At 40.0% G+C, this 17,615-nt stretch overlaps 1 protein-coding gene across 1 annotated transcript in view; it reads right to left on the bottom strand.

Moving 5' to 3' along the window:
* SGK1 (serum/glucocorticoid regulated kinase 1) overlaps positions 1-17,615 on the bottom strand; it is a 69,230-nt gene that overhangs the window by 17,307 nt on the left and 34,308 nt on the right. The window contains exon 3 of the mRNA XM_027690601.1: positions 8,355-8,430. Coding sequence (XP_027546402.1) covers positions 8,355-8,430 — 76 coding nt within the window. The remainder of the gene's footprint in view (positions 1-8,354; positions 8,431-17,615) is intronic.

Genomic DNA, 17,615 nt, shown 5'->3' with positions numbered 1-17,615 from the left:
CTCTGTATCTGCCTAATCCTATTTTGACTTCACTATATCTGCTTCAAAATGGATAGTATATAATAGTAAAGTATGCTCAGCTTTGTCTGGAGATAACATTTTGAAGTATTTTTTACAGACCACATTTTTCTCATATTTAGTATTATGTATAGATATATTTTATTGTTGTGATTGTGTTTTTCATTTAATACATATTTATCCTATCTTGTTTAACTTTTCTATGTTGAACAGCATACACAGAACTTACAACTATTTCATCCAGTTTCACTGGATCTGTAATCACTCAAGCCCCAGAACATTCACCTTGATTATGTCAAGTATATTTGTCTTTAGATACTGCAGCCGCAACTATTAAACTTCCAAGTCACTTTGGCTGTGTGAGTTGAGTCATGGAATAAAATAAAATAAAATTACTTCTATTAATGCATTTGTACTCACTGGATCATGCTTATAGGTACAGTAGTGACTAATGAACTAGTGAACACATTTGTTAAGGACAGCTCTAATAGGAAAATGCGTTTTGTTCTTGAAGTGGGGGGGAAGGCTATTATGAGGTTAGAAATTGTGAGAACCAACATTATTTCATTAATATAATGAGAGTTTTTTCTTTATACACATTTTTATTTTCAGATGTGGTGTTTTTCAATATTGAAGAATATTAGGAGCCTGATACATCAGGTCCCACTTTGTTGTATAAGCCTATTTGTGGCTCTCAGGATAGGACACAAAATTCTCTGAACATTTGTCAGTACCTTGTGCCTTTAGCTATGTCTCTCAGATTCTGTTAATTCAGGGATTACTTAGGTTTTTGGAAAACTATCAGTGGACCTTGTGCAGCACAGCTATAAGGTTTAAATTTACAAAAATACCCTATAATGAAGCTAAGCTTTGAGTGTTCACTCACCTTTCTCAATCATGTTTTGAGAATATTATTGCTTTTACTTCTGTGTTTCCTTTGCTTGACTGTTTACTTAGAAAAAAATTGCAGCTGTTTTTCAGGTCACCATCTGATGTTTAATGGAATTCCAGTACTGTCACAGATTGAGAAACACCTCTGCATGGTATCTGACATGGACCATTACTGGAGATGAGATCCTGAGCCAAGTGAACGTTTGCTTGGACCAAAGAGGCAATTCAAATGCTCTTAAAGGAATTTAAGTAAGCTAAACTGGTTAAAAACTATTTCATCAATATATTACAGCTATTGACTTGTAAAAAAAGTCCTCTTTCGTCATTCACCGTCATTTTCACAGAAGATCTTAAAATAGATTTCAAAATCACATTTCACTCTGAATTGGCTCCAAGGGAACTAAAACAGACTTCCAGGCTGTATGCCATCATCCACAAGCATGGCTCAGCATCCTGACATTTCTGTGGGGCTGGCTTACAAGAAATGTAGAGCTGCTGAGATGCTGAATTCTTTTCACAACACGAAATGTTTAGATTGCTAGGAAAGAAAAAAAATGGGAACTGGTGTGGGAGTGTGTGGGGAACTCCATATAGAAAGAGGAAGTATCGTGTGACTGATCAGGAAATGGGTACAAAGCATCTGTTTTGGTAGTATTTTCACTTGTTTTGGGGACATTTCCATAGAGAACTGGAATCTGGCCCTGTGTGTAGGTATTACTTCACTCCAGAGCAAAAGGCAACCACTAATTTGGAGTGAAACACACCAGCTGTCAGCCTGAGCACATAGCAACATGAAACAACAGCTGAAGGCAGGTTGCACACAACACAACATCCCGCAGAAACAGCCGAGTGCTGTGAAGCCATTTTGGGCTGCAAGTATCACAAACAATGCTCTGACTTCTATAAAAAGAGAAAGCTATTTTCCAGGCTGTATTTTTTGAGAGGAATTGGTTCTCTTTTACCTCCAAAACCTCTGGGATACAGTCTCATCTATGCTACAAAAACTCCAGAGAAATATACAAGGCAGCAAGGTGCAAACTCAGTGAAAGCCCTTTCTGATCCTGCCTGCCAAGGCACTTCTTTACCATGCACAGATTTGACAGGAGAGAAGTTTAGCCCTCGTCTTTCCATAAACATTGTCTGGTCTGGAGTACACTACCAACACTTGTGATGTCAGGGCTGTTCTCTCCTTTGGTTTTGTCACGTGATTATTTTTTTTCCAGAACCTGAATCCAAAAAATATGGCAATTTTTCTCGTGTAAAGTGAAATTCTGCTTATTCATTTTCTCTTGAGCAAGTTGCTGTTAGTCAGATCTTTGCAGAGTTGTGGGGAGGGTAGTATACTGCCCTCAACACAATGAAGTCATTTTTAGAGGAAATCCTTGTATGGACAATTTCTTCACTGTTTGAAAGGCTTCAAATAGCATTTCCTGGAAGACCAACTTGAATTCCAGATTTGATTCTCCTTATTCAGCCATTCCTCAGTCAGCTGGGAGGCAGAGGGGCAAGCTTGGGTATGCTGGTGCAAGTGAGCAGCAGAGAAAGCGGAGATGAAATCCCTCACAGGATATTTTGGACCTTCCACTTCAAGACAGGAATGTAATTCTCCTGCAGAGTTATAAAGGGACTGAAATAAACGAAAAATGTATTTCAAGGGCAGTCAGGATAAAGCTCCTGAGCAACATGCTCAGTGAGATGTAGAGCGAAGCAATTATTTGGAGGACTCTTTTTGCCATTGGCTTTCCCCTCTCTGGAGAATGAAACTTCTTAGCTTAAATGATGTCAAACTTGACCAATACCCATTTGCTAAGTAAATCATATTAGTCTACATTTGTCCTGGATCACAATGCAACAAAAGTGTCAGGATGTAATTTCCTGCACTGCTCCCTTGGTCTTTGTCATGTCAACTTTTTCAGCCTTGTTTTTTTTCCTCTGTCTTCTTTCCAACCTTGCCATTACTCCTTGGAGTGATCTTTTTCCCTTAATCTGCTCCTTCATTTCACTCTCATTTCCCTCTCGGGCCTTTCTTGCTTCCTCACTGCTTCAAGTTGAAGCCAGCACTCTGAAAGCAGCATCATCAGCTGCAGTCACTTTCAGTGGAACATCACGAGTTCAAAGTCATCTTCAAAATCATTTCAAGTAAAAGAGACCACTTCCTCATGTTTTTATTTCATAGGGTGAACTCAAATAGGATATGGAAAACCAGACAGTTTTGGCCACCCATTTCAAGAAGGATGTTAAATTGGAGAGAGCCACAGTGGAAGGCTACCAGGTTGATCAGGGGTTGATCAACTAGGACCACTGAGGAGAGGCTGAAGAGCTGGGGTTGTGTAATCTGATAAAGAGGAGGTTAAAGACAGTTGAACAGCAGCCTATGACTTCATGATGAAGAGCTAAAATGACACCAGAGCCAAACTCTTCCCAGTGGTGACAGAAGGTGCAAGAGGGGGCAACGGCAGCAAAATGTTCAACTTGGTCATTAGGAAAAAAATACCCAGAAGATGTGCAGGTAGAGCACAATGCTGACAGCCTGGCAAACATATGCCCAGGAGGGCAGAACATGTACTTTCTGTGGTTAAAACTGTGTTGGAATTCTGATACATCTGTCATGTGACAACAGACCTAGGAGAAAAAAGTTTGTGTGGATGGAGAAGTATCTCTATGTCCCAGCCAGGCTGATCCTGAGCTTAAAGGATATATACAGAACCCAGGGCATGGTAAATCATCCTGTATTAGAATGTATACTCTCAGTTCTACAAACCAATGCAGAAACTGGTTTTTATTTTTATGTAGACAAATAGCATTCTTAGTTTTACTGGGATGATTCACATCCATGTGGTGATGTATACATGTGCTTATAGAATGAAAGTGCTTTATTTGTTGGTTTAATATTTATGACTTTTCTCTGAGTTATTCTAATGAAATCTTTGGTCAATTTTTTTTCCTAGGGCTGCCTACAGGCAGCTGATGCTTTTTGTGGAGAGGTATTTCTTTTACCATTTTCAAATCCTTGATATGAATGAATACACTTATTTTTACTAGGGTGGTTGAAATACTTTGTTTAGGACAAAGGTTGTAAGCAACAATCTTGCATTTCCTACAATTACTTTTAACATACTTGCAATCTTTGTTTTTATGCAGTTATATTAAAAGCAAAAACAATTTTCCATCTGTTTTAATTTTCAGTAAATGACTTTATGCTGCTATGTTTTAGGCTGACAAGAGCTTGTCTTCTTCAGTAACTATCTCCAGACAATGCTGTTTGAATGATGTGATAGGCTAAATGAAAATGATAGCATATCTCAGGTAAACTAAGCAATTTTGCTCCAACATATTAAAGTCTGATTATAATAAAAGGTTTTGAATTAATATCCCTCACTGCTGAACTGATTCACAAATTGCCTCTTGAGATGTACAGTGACAAGTATCTCCTTGAGATTATAGAGGGTATCAAAAAGCATTATGACTGTTGACAAAATTTAAAATTAATCCTTCTTCATACTGGTGACTGAGATCACACCCTTTAGTCCAGTGATTCCTGAGCAGTGGGAAGGTTTTTCAGGTTTTCATGCAGCCATGGACATCAGTCATTGCTACATTTAACATGAAAAAGTTTAAAACATAGTTTCTTCTCACGTGAACAGAAACCTTCCATGTCCTGTGTAGGAGCTGGAGAAGCAATAGGTTTCCTTGAAGAAGCTTTCATCTCATTCCTGAGGCAATCAGTTTGGAGGCAGCCTCCTCTTTGCCTAGGACCTTGAAAGGTAATTAGAAAGTAGTGCGTAGCAAGCCTTAGTTAGCCCTTCTCTCTTCTGAAACACATTTGTCTCAGAGTATTCGCATTGGTGTGAAAAGAATTAAATGTCTCATCAGTCAGGCTCTTCTGTTACGGGATCCATTTGTGCTGTGTGATGGTAAGGACTGATGAATTCCAACGTGCTGCTATATCATACCCTACCTTGGTTAAGGTTCCCCCTTTCCTGGACAAACCTCACCCTTTATGAAGTGCAGTCACACAGATTTCTCTTGCCAAATATATTGCAGAAAAATATGATGCAGAGAGACCTGGGGCTATCATTACAAAAGAAGAAAAATTGTCTTTTTTCTTTGTAAGGGAGCAACATACACACATGCCCTCTTTCAAGGTCACTTTTACAAGCAACACCAAAAAATACAGAAAATCATAGCAACCTTTTCTGTGTGGGCTTCATTCAGTATGGTCTTTATATTTAGTTTATTTCAATGTCTATAACATACATAACAATAGTTCTCCTTGGGAAGGAGCCAGGCAATACAAATTAACAACCAGGAGACTCATGATACTCAGCTTCTCTTCTATACCACATTTTCCTAGACCTTTTCCCTATTAATCTTGCAACAACTCATGCTTTTGTGTGATTGATTTCTTAGCCGCTTAACAGCACAAAAGGGTAATAGATGATGCCCCCTGTACTCCTTTTCAAAAATATGACACTCTCCTATAAGGCCTGGAGATCTTGTCACTGGCAATATTCCAGGTAAAAGGGCTTGCCATTAGGTCTTGCCAGCCAAAATGTGGATCCCTGCTGTGGAACGGGACCTCAAACAGAATAGAGATGCAGTTTGGATACTCGATGGAAAATACATGGTAGTGAAGGAGATGTTAGGGCAAGAGAAAAGGTCAGATCCGGATATCCTTCTGGTACCTGGGAAGAGCAATGGATGTGGTGCCTCCTCATTACTCTGCTATTTTCTCCAGCAGCCTCTTTTTCATCCCCTTACCCTCCCTCACTTTCATCCCCTGCAACTGCAGCAATGTAGCAGATCCTCTAGAAATCTCACCTAATGCTACACTCTGGAAGAAAGTCCTCCAGGGTCCTGGTTCTGGCCGATTTGGAGCTGGCCTTCTTCAACATATTGTGTGGTATGTTAGATGCCAGATTTATAACTCAATAGAAAAAGATGCAAATAAAGAAAAAATAAAAGAAGGGCACTATAAAATACAAATGCTTAGTTCTATGTTATATCTGCATGGGCTGTCCAAGAAAATGGGGTCTAAGGACAATAATATAAGGCTTGGAACGAGGACAGAAAGAAGCAGAGGGGTATCGAGGGTTCCTCACCACTGAAGATCTGTAAGAAAACCCAGCTCATCTAGCCTTCCTTCATAGTCAAGGGAGAGAAAAGGGTACAGCTGGGGACTAATTCCTTTCCTCCTCAGACGGGAGTTCTCCTAGGTCACAACCTGTGACAACACTCCCTACTTTGCAGAGGTCTGAAGTCAAGTGAGATTATGGTTTTGTTTTTTATTTGAGAAAAATTCTTCAGAGCTACAAGTACTGGGATCCCAATTTTTCACCAAAAATTTAGAGTGGCTAGTCACCGCAGATCTTCCAAATTGCAGCATCTGAGTTGCTAGGAAGCTCTGCTTCCTCCCTGACACCAGTCGTTGAAGAATCAGCTAGTCGTTGTCCTGCAGGTAAATCTGGAAGGACTTCACATGTCTTGAATCCAGACTGTTACATTTCTTTTTTAGTGCAAGTTCAGTATAACACATAGAGAGACATTTATATTAATTGCAATTAAGCTCTATTAGACCTTTGATCTGCTACCATGTTGTGGTGTATAAATGAATACATTAAAAGAAAAATAAATATGAAATAATTTTCTTCTGTAAGTTGCAAAGCTGAATTTCAAGCTGTGCCTTTAGAGCACTTTCATCACATTTTTAATTAAGTTAGCTTTTGTGTCAGGAAAAAGGGCTTTGTTGGAAAAGATGAGGGAAAAGTAGAGAAAATGCCGATGTTTCACTAAACTGAAAAATGCCACAGGCATGAAATTGTAATCTTTACAATTGGCAGTTGTGTCATGGCAGACAAGCCTTTAAACTTCAGCTATTCTGGGACTAGGTCCCAGATTAGTAAACCATGAGCACTTTTTCTGCTTATCTGAAATTAGTCTGGATACCTAATAAACCTGTATAAGAAAAAGAACTTCTAGCATCCCCATCTCATCACCACTGCCAAGAAGTGGTCTCTAAATACTGTATTTTTAATTGAGTCATTCCTTAGATGTGGTTTCATGTATAGCCAGCTGTGGACCTAACTAAGAGGACAATAACTTTTGATGGAGAAGAGAGGGCAGGAGTGAGTGAAAAGACATTGAGAGCCCTCCCACTGCACATGTAGCTGGTAGAGGGGTAAAATGAACCATTGGCCTAGGGCACTTCAGCTCAAATTAGTTAAACCAGCTACCATGTGTGGACTCCTATATTTTTGAAAAAAATGCATTATAGCATTACGCTGTTTAGAAATCAGTGTAACTTGCAACATTCACACACAACAGTGAGATGTCACAATTGAGATAGAGTGTTTAGTTAATTAAATGTACTTCTAAACTTGTTTAATAAAAGTTCATCATCTAAAACAGGTTTTAATCTCTATGTGTAGAAGCCAAGACTGGTTATCGGTCAGGGAAATTAACCAAGAGCATTAAGCACTCAAAATCAAAGTGAGGAAGTGAAAGAAAAGATTTCTTCCTAATAGGGACAGAGACTTCTGGGATTTTTCCTAGGGGGACATTTGCAAAAAAGGGAAAGAGAGCAGAAAGAAAATCCCCCAAACATCCGAGTAAAATCTGCCTCAAGATCTGACACCTACTGTCATGTTAGGAGCAGTTTATGTTTACTGGGACGTTTGCACTGTGTTGCCACAGCATTTTTAGGGATATTTTTTTTCTTGGCTTAAATGCAGTTCTGACATGTAATCCAACCACAGCACCAACAGACCAAGTTAATCTGGTACACTTCCCATTTGTAAATAGATCCAAGCTTATGATTAGGCAAAGAGAAATAAAGACAAACAAAGCACACCCCCCCACCACATCCCCCCAAAAAGCAAAACCACAAGACAGAAAGGAGGCAGAGCAAGAAGAATGCATGTGAGCTCAACATATTCAATTTATTCTATCTATGCCAAAACTATTGAGGTTTCCCTTGTGCATAGCACTCATGTCCTTGGTTCTCCTTCATACAGATCAGGGGTCACCGAGTGGCCACTTTTGCCCTCAGATTCATTTACAGGGCTCTTGCTAGTAGCTAAAGAGAGCTCTGCTCACACAGCAGGTCAATGCTGAACCACATCTGACAGCTTATTAAACAGATCTGCTAGAATTCTGTTGTTTCTCCTCATTATGTCATGGCATAATTCATCTGGAGCCTTTGTGCAGCTCATTGTGCACTCCGGCCATCCTGCACACAAGTGAGTTGTTGTTGTTGTTGCTGCTGTTGTTTTTGCCCAGCAAACACTCAGTGAGTGAGAGCCTACATCTCATTCTGACATGAAAAACATCCTTCAATTAAGTTTGGCTTGGACACAAAGCACTTCAGCCCAGAATAAAGGCACCTCAGAAGGAGAGCGTGCTGCCCACTCAGCCCCGCTGCCTGCCCTGCCACACACTACCCGTACCTGCCTCCTCACCACCCCAGAAGGTCCTGGGTTCCAGCTTGGACAGCGAATCTCCTTTGCTGTGGGGCTCCTTCGTCTGAAAAACAAATAGGGAACACATGAGATCACGAGAGCTTCCTGTTGAGGTGGGGTTTGCTTTACAACACTTATGACCAAAATTATTTTCCATTCAAAGCCATGCAAGCCCCCCCTCCAGCTGTTTCTATAATCAGGGACAAACCTATGTGGTGCTAGGTATTGTTTTCTTCCAGAAAAAAAAAAAGGGCTCTGTGGATACTTTGAATTGCATTTTTCCATTCAAAAAGTGTGTGTTGATTTTACACCCATGGACCAAACGGTCAGCCCCATTCTCCTGCCTTGGCCCTGACAACATAGGGGAAGGGAGAGGAAATGGATGGGCAGGGTCCCAGCAGGTCTCTCTTCTTACATGATGATGTTTACAGAGAGCTACTTTGCCCACTCTTTCATTCACTGCAGGGACAACCTTAAAAGTGATGGGATTTGGTGTAGGAGATGCACAGGTACAGTCTGTTCACCTGGTGTATCGCCAATGCAGGAGCTACAGACAGACTCCTTCTCAATTAACACTTCATCCTCATCCCTGCTATTACAGTGCATCTAACTGCTTGCCCTCTGGACCTCTCTTGCTTACACATGAGGTTTGGATCAGAACTGTGCACGATTTTTTCAGAACTAGGAGTGTGACTGTCCTCTGGCACGACTTTGGTGCTCAGTGGTGCTGCTTCTGAGTGATAACCTGAGTGTGAGGGTGAAGTCAGTCAGGGGGTTTGCACCCTTCCTAACCCTGTTTATCCCAGAGTGTTTCCCGGGTTCTCCATCCTACTGAAACACTGCATCCAGCATTAGGATGGGAAGCAGCAGTCAACCAGCAAAGAAGGTGCTGCAGAAGAACAAGGCAAAGAATTCCCACTGGAATTTTGGCTTTTGGCAAAAAGTTCTGGTGTCCAAAGACATTTTCTTGTGAACATCAAAGCTGAAGTGCTTCTTCATACAAATGCACTGTTCTCAAAGTCTGCAGTCCTGAAGGACTAGAGAGTTCATCACTGTGATTCTGGAGTTCTGGTGGGTCACTCAATTTTCAACTGTGCTGTTCTTTATGTTACTGGTTTAAGAAATACTTTCATTCAAAAGATTCCCAACTCAAATAGCAGCGTCACCCCCCATTACACACACTCCAAACAGGTGTGAAACTGTCTGGAGGATGCACAACGTTGCAAATCATTAAAAAGGTGGCTCACTTTTCTGATTGCATATTTCGGATTATTTTTATTCATGAGATTAAACACATGACTAATAACATGGAAGAAATAGGCATTCAGGGTAGCCACTGTTCTGGCTACTGAAAAGCTCTGCGATTAAAGAATGCAGAAAACACAGGGAAAAGCATTTAAGAAAGAGCACACACTGGACATGAATCTGTCCCTACAGAAAAGCACATCTTTATGTATATGGCAGAGACACCATGCCAAAGACAGAAGTGTTGTCCAAAATGCCCATGAGCAATAAAAGGCTGAATGCTGCAAACCCTGAACTCTGTTCCTTACTGGACTCCAGTAAAAATGGAAACTCTTGGCTACCCTGCCATGAAACAAGAGGCATTGCTATCAGACTTCTGTAAAGGTAAAAGTCTGGGAAGTTGTACAGAGGGGCGACATAGAATGAGTCCCAAGGAAGCAAATTTATGCTAAACAAGTACTAGAGAGGGACCAAGCAGAAGGGAATAGAGCACTAAAACCGGTGACCCCCTGCAGGGTCACACGTCTCTCCCTCAACTTATGCACACACAGTGTCCTGCATGTGCAAGTAAAGGCAATGGAAGCTTTTATCAAGGGGCCTGAATCAACAGTGTATCCATCAACCAAGAGAAGTGCTGAGTGAGAGTGAAGGGGCCCATTTGTACCTGATGACAGACACTGACATTGCAGCAGCATCACCCTTTTGTGTTTCATCCCATGTTAATGCCAGCTAGAGACACATCACAGAGCTGACAACAACCTTGCAGCACTCCAGAGTGCCAGTCTGCAGGCTATGGAATACACTTCAGTATTCCACAGCAGGGATGGGAAGGTAAATGCATTAAATCTTGTGAAACAGAGAGAACGCCAGTTACAGGAGTCACACAAATGGGTAGAAAGCCCAGTTTGAAATAGCTTGTGGAACTCTTTTAGCACTAAGTGTGCCCACTTGAATTGTATAAGATATTGCTAAAAAATACATCCATTTCAATAATTTTGTTAATTCACCTTTTTTCTCCTTTAATTTCTTCACAATTATCTGTGTGTATAGTGGCACTTCAATCACACCTTCCATTTTTATGTCTATGCTTCTGTTTCAATTGAGGTTCTCAAAAAGTGGGGCATCCTTAAGGAGAGCCCACTTGTTGTATGGAGGATATTTCTTTTGTATGTTTTCCTGGATTATTTTCAGATACTACCAATTCAGTAGTTCAATTCAATAATAGTTTCAGTGAAGAAGTTTTTCTTTTCATTTGTGACTGTGAATATGCTTATGTGGTTCTTGTAAAATGCTGGATTAAGTCTGTTCCCTAGCTGACATTACTCAAGCTTAAAGTTAAATGAGGGCAGAGGAGAAAAATAATTTAATGCTAGTGGCCAAGTCTGTGCTAGCTGAGTACACTTACAGCAGCTAAGACCTCAGCAGGTCAAACATTATTTTAAAACAATATCCATACAATAGTGAGTCTCTATAAAACAGCACATTCTTTCATACCACAAAGCACAACTTCTCCCTTCCCATATTTCTTGTACTCCAGTAATGTGATTCTGAAAGACCAGCTGCATACTGGACTGCTCCCCCTAAGCCTTGTCCTAGGAATCAGCTGTGGAAAACTACAGCCTCCAATTTGCAAGAGGTAAACCAAAGGTCTATCTCTGAAGCAGAGCTTAACAGCACTAGACTATGTTTTGAGTTTTCTCCAAACCCAGTGTCATTGAAAGAAGATAAGTCAGAAATACATACGTCAGTGCAAGCAACATTCGACTTGAGATACTGATTTTGGCTAAAATTCAGTGCTTTATATATTTTGTGTAAGCATGCCACATGCATGATCCTGATTTTTTTGTTTTAGAAAGTAAAAGGACAGCAGTCTTTATGAATACTTAATAAAATAGCAGCTGCATCACTTCCTTCTCTACTTCTTTTGACCTAGACACACAGTTTTCTTCAGCTGTTACACTTCTTGGTGTGTCCTCAGGCTGGAGGCTACCCTTAAAACAAAGACTGGAAATGAGATAAGGTAGGCAGACTGGCTGCCCATTCTTGGTTTAGGCCAACGAATAGAAAAGGCCGTTGAGATTCAAATATTTCATGAGATGTGCTGAAAAATCTCATCTTTGTCACCCAGTATGGGGATGGTGAGGGAATCCAGACATTCATACAAGTGTCTCTGTGGCTAGATAGAGTTGGGATTGTTCAGTCTGGAGAAGAGAAAGCTTTGGAGAGACCTTATAGCAGGCTTCCACTGTCTAAAGGGGGCCAACAGGAAGGCTGGAGAAGGACTTTTTACTAGTGAGAGGACAAGGGGGAATGGCTTTAAACAGAAAGGAGGGACGTTTAGGTTGGATATTAGCAAGAAATTTTTTACTGTGGGAGTGTTGAGGCACTGGGACAGATTACTAGAGAAGTGGTGGATGCCCCATGCCTGGATGTGTTCAAGTTGGATGGGGCATTGAGCAACCTGGTCAAGTGAGAGCTGTTCCTGCCCATGGCAGAGAGGGTGTAGCTAGATATTTTTTTAAGATCCCTTCGAACCCAAACCATCCTGTGATTCTATGGTTGTGGGAGCCCTGAATGAACTGAGACCTGGGGAAACTGCTTCCTCCTTTGCTGTGATGTGGGATTCGCATTCCTCCACTGCACACAGCAAGATGCCACAGGTGGAGTGCACCAAAAAAGGGGAAAGGAGACAGTTTAAAGAAGACGTTATTCTTTTAATAACAATGTTAGCAAGGCAGGTAGCACTTCTGGTCTAGAAGTGACCTAAGACTCTAATGCATGTGCTTTTAGAGGGACTACTGCTATGTTTAGCTTTCAGCCAGTCCTCACCTGCTCTGCTGAACCAAGACCCAGAGAAATTTTATTTGCCTCATTCAATGCAAAAGCAATTTCAACTCTGAAGCTTAATTTACACATCAACATTATTAATTATTACATTCCCGAACATCTTAACAGCAAGAGCTCATAAATGGCTGCATGGTCTGTTCACTTGAAAGGACATCGATATCGACAGTGGAAGCACAATGCATTACCTAGACTAAATACCACAACCACTTTGTATTAGAAAGAAAAGATGTTGCTCACTGATACAAAAATATATTAATTTGTTAAATTACCTGCCTTCACTGCTGTTTTGTGAAGTCCTACAGAGGATCTACTTTATTCAACAAGACACAGACATGGGATCCAGTATAATTTTTGCTACTGGGATGAAAATGAATATCCTGATTTCACTTGAGGTTCTCAATTATACAAATAAGTCACTGAATTCCTTATGACAGTTAATCTATTCCAATTTACAGCTTCATTCCTGTAGACAATCTCTTCCAATGAGGACTATATCAGAATGTGACAGGGCATACATTAACTCTGTGTATTATGTTTGTGAAATGCTCACCTAAAGTAAAAATATTCATAAAGTTGGTGACTCTAAAATTTCTACAGTCAGTCTTTAAAGCTAGATATCCATTGAAATGAATGGGAGCTTTTTGTTATAAGTAGATGCTCTACTAGGGAGATATTTGTAGGCCATGGTCAAGCTGCCTCTCAAACTCATTTTTTATGAAGCCATCATGGCCCTCTCATTGAGGGTTAAACAATCTTGCATTTGACACAAGGAAAGAAACACACACAGTTCCTATGAAGAAGCAAACAGAGCTATAAGTTTAAGCCCCCACAGTTGACTCACAATAACATGTATCTATATCCTAAATCAAGTTAAAAAAAAACCCCAATCTTTAATTAACATTAGCTGTGTTTTCCAAAATAAGGCAAAGTGTTACATAAATGGAGCTCATGTCTAGACTATCAAAAATAGGATTTATTGCCATTTTTATCTTTTTATGTAGATTTAAGGAGGCCAAACTAAAGACTACAATTTAACTATCACAAACTAAGGTATATCCTATAATAAAAATTATAAAATGTGTCTGAAATAATTTTGAGTGTGGAATTTAACTTTTAAGTAAACAGTGGAGTAAAAAAGTAGCCGTATGCAGAGCTGTCACAACACTCAGGATGAACAAAGTATGTTGATCAGAGTGGAGAGAACTTCCACGTGTTCATAGGGTCCCTCAGAGTTGTGGATATCTTCCAAGGCTTCACTTGCTTTCCAGGAATTAGACTGAAAGTGTCATAAGACTGTACTTTCTGGTCCTTGCTGCCTCCATCCAGAGCAGAGTCATTCACTTCTATATTATCCCACTTTAATCTAAAAACAATGAGTGCAGGAAAGTGAATGCTTAACTGAATTTACTTTAGGTTTGGTTTGAGATTTGGACAAAGGTTGTAGTCAGTCCTCACTTTGCCTGCACTAGTTCTCTACCCTTGGTTGTAAAGCCTCAGAAGTAATCAGTGACCTTTGCATGCTCCCAGCTTGCTTTGAACTGCTTGTGGCCTGAGCAAGGAGCATTTTTCCATGGATGGGCAAGTGAGATATCTCAGCAACAAGCACATGTACCTCCAGTGATAATTGTTCTCTGACTGTTCAGTCACATACCACATATTGCCAGGGAGAAGATATTACTAGATTCTGCTTCAGATACAAAGTGCACTTATTGTGTAGACAGTTTACAAACCTTCTTGAATATATACTCACTCTGTCCTAGGCACTAGTATAGAAAACTAGTTGCACTATTGTATTATTCTCTGTTTTTCTTTACTTGGGAAGAAATATAAGCAGTGACCACTCATGTAGCAATATATGCCTTCTGTGAGTGAGAGACAATTGATAATATATGATATCTTGGAGTACTGAGCCTAAGGATTAATTGGATAATTATCTCAATTTTACAGATGGAAAATTTAAATAACAAAGAGTTTGAAGACTTATTCAAACTCAAATGTCAGTTCAACGAATCTGGAATAGGCTTTAGTTTCTAATCCTCCAGTTAATTTTCATGATGAAGTGATATCCCCTAATACATTCTTATGACAATCAGTTTACACATACAGTGGGTTTTATACCAATGGAGAAGCCACTTTTTCTCTGTATTTTCTTGATGCTCATCAAGCAGTTGGGGATCCTTTTCTAAAGCTTGCTGGAATGAAATGTGAGGAAGAATCAGGCTTCTAATGGTATGCATGGCAGTGATACAATCTGAGTTTTGCAGCAACAGACTTGGAGAGCATCCAAATTGCCTTTTTCCTGTGCTCCTCCAGTTATAGGCTGGGGCAAGCATAGGATGCGTTATAAACACAGATTCACAGCCCACGACAGCAATTCCATAGCTGTAAGAGAACAAAGGCGCCAAAGATGGCAAACACTGCCATCACAGACAAGCCTGGGAGGACAGGGAGGAGCCAGGTCTGTGGTTAGAGTGTCTTCTGAAGTGGGTGTGAAATGCCACTCGAAATGCAGGCAAGGCCCTGGACTGCAGAGGATTGTAACTAGCGCAGGAAATGACAAGTTTGCAGCTGCGTTTTGTCTCCCAGTTGTGCCTGTAATGCACGATTCTACAAGAGGCGCATTGTGATGGAAGAGCTACCTGAGCATAAAAATCTTTTATGGTGTATCCATGTATTTTATGGATGAATGCCCAGCTACTGATTCTCAAAGAGTCCATCCAAAACGGTAGAATGTGGAAAGTATTAGGCAGTGCTTATTAGGGTGGAAAGTTACTCTGCAGTTCATATGTGAAGTGATATCCTGAATGTGCAATGTGTTCAGCAGCCATATAACCTGTGATAAGACCTTTGCTGCACTGTTATATCATCCTTGCTTCACATGGCTTTCAGAAGTTGATATAGTCACAAAACTGGTCTGCTTGAACATGGAGCATGTATGTTCTGCAGACCACATTGATTGACACGGTATCGGCAGAATTTTTTCTATTCCTTCTTCAGGGCAAAGTTACATTGATCTAAGTTGAAAAATTTGAGAATCCTTCTCAGGCAGTTGCTGTATTATCTAAAGAGAGTATGAACCAAAAGAAGAAACTGAAAACTAGTAATAACTATGTAACTTCACTGTAGAACAGATGCTCCCTTTTCATAGTATTGCCTTGTGCACTTCTAGAGAGGGGAGAATTTCCTTTTAAAATTTGTCATCTCTAAAGGTCACTGCTGAATAACTTCAAATATGAGAAATAATAAGCAAGAGTTCCTAGAGGTACTGCCAGCACTGAGTGCCCCAGTTTCTGAGATCCTGGCTTGGGGTCCTACACTGATCCCTCGCACATGAGGGGTGCTTCTTACTTTCTGCAATATTATTAAAAAGTAGTTCAGTGCATGTACATTCAAGAGCCAAAGTACCTAAAATCACTGGTCTCTTCTGACAACTTTGACAGTATCAATCCAAATATTGATATTAAATGCTATTTTGACACATTAGGAATATAATAAGAATAGTTTACTGACATCTTGAATTTAAAAAACAAAAGCCACCCTCAGAGACAGCTGGAACTAAAAAGCTTGTAACATTTCAGTGATGCATGGCAACATGAAAGCAAAACTAAACTGAAAAACTCTGGTCTTCCAATTCTGATGAAAACAACTGGTGATTGAATGTACACAGATGTCCAAAATTCTTCCAGTTACAGTAATCAGATATTAAAGATACTTTTCAGATATATGATATTTATCTTGACAGTCTTATTCAACAGTTTCATTGTTTCATGCATTTCCCCTTGGTGCTTTGAAAAGAAAGCAAGGTCGTTCTTTTCATTTGTAACCATTCCCCGAGTAGCTGTCATTTATTATGTAGAAAAAAGGATTGTGTTGTATCTCTGTATGCATTTGGCTTTGCATGCAGCTATATTTTTCTTTCAGTAAATGTATCTTGGGGCTTGGGGAATTGTTTTGATGAAAGGGCTGCTTTTTAAGCCAAAATATCTTTATCTCTCAAAGGCTTCAGTTCCTGTGGGCTAGATTTAAAAAAAAAAAAAAAATTCTTAAGAAACCAAACATCATAATCTTAATAAATGCTAGCTTTTAGATATCTGTTTTCTAAGGTATAATCTGTAACTGTAGGTATATAAGTAACTCTGCAGGTGCCTCGTTAGCACCTCTAGGTGCTTCATAGTAAGAGTAACAACAACCAATATGTTGTCAATAGAGGGAGAAATGTTAGCATTAGCTATCTAACTCCTCCCTTTTCAGAATGGTTTTTGAAAAGCATCTCAAGGATATCAATCCCTGTTTTTGTCTAACAGATCAAGACTAACAACAAATGCTCTGGTGACAGGTCTTTCCAACCTAGAGAAATCAGATCTGTTTCTCCTGCTTTCAATAAGGCTGCTGAAATAGACCTGAATCCCTGGTGGCAAAACTTGGCCACTCTCGAGAATTAGATCTTTGGGAAGCAGGCAGGAGCTGTAGCTTTCCTTCCCAGCTACATTTCAGTCTACAACCCCTTAAGATACAAATAATCCTTGCAGCAGTGATAGAGCATAGGAATCGTCTAACCACGAAGGGTGTTCAGGCAGGCTACTCAGGGTTCAAGCAAGCTGCATGGTTTTGTGTGTGCTCTTACAGAGTGATGCAGCTGCAGAAGGAGGCATTCACAGCATCCTCCATTTTCACCTAAACAAGCTTATTAGTGTGAAGTAGTTAGAAGATGGCTTGAGAGCGGAGAGATGTTTGTTTTCCCCATCCAGTAGATTTGAAAGTTATCTAAATTGTAGTTCTCAGATTTCCACTTCATAGTTTCAGCAATAATATGTTGGAGGTACCTTGTCTCAGCAGCTCCTCTTATCTTTCAAGGGCAAGAGTGGATCCTACTTCATTGTCTTTAAGACCATTCTCACATGCTTAATCCTTCATGGTTTAGAGAAATACATCTAACCTCTTTTTGTGTTTTCTACTTGCTGGCTTAACACTATTCTGAAGCACAGTACTGTGTACAATACTTAAGTATTTAACTGCAGGCAGTAGATTTTGCTCCAGAAGGCAGATGTTATCAGGTGCTATCACACCACTTGTAAAGTGTTTATTGGAATTAACACATTTGTGTTTTGTTTTGGTTTTACTTCTCTCAGTAAATCCACTTATCTGAAAAAAGATTCT

This window comes from Neopelma chrysocephalum, unplaced genomic scaffold (assembly GCF_003984885.1).
Source record: "Neopelma chrysocephalum unplaced genomic scaffold, ASM398488v2 Primary Assembly neopelma1_23, whole genome shotgun sequence".
Taxonomy (NCBI): Eukaryota; Metazoa; Chordata; class Aves; order Passeriformes; family Pipridae; genus Neopelma; species Neopelma chrysocephalum.
This window is presented reverse-complemented; position numbering and strand designations above follow the sequence as displayed.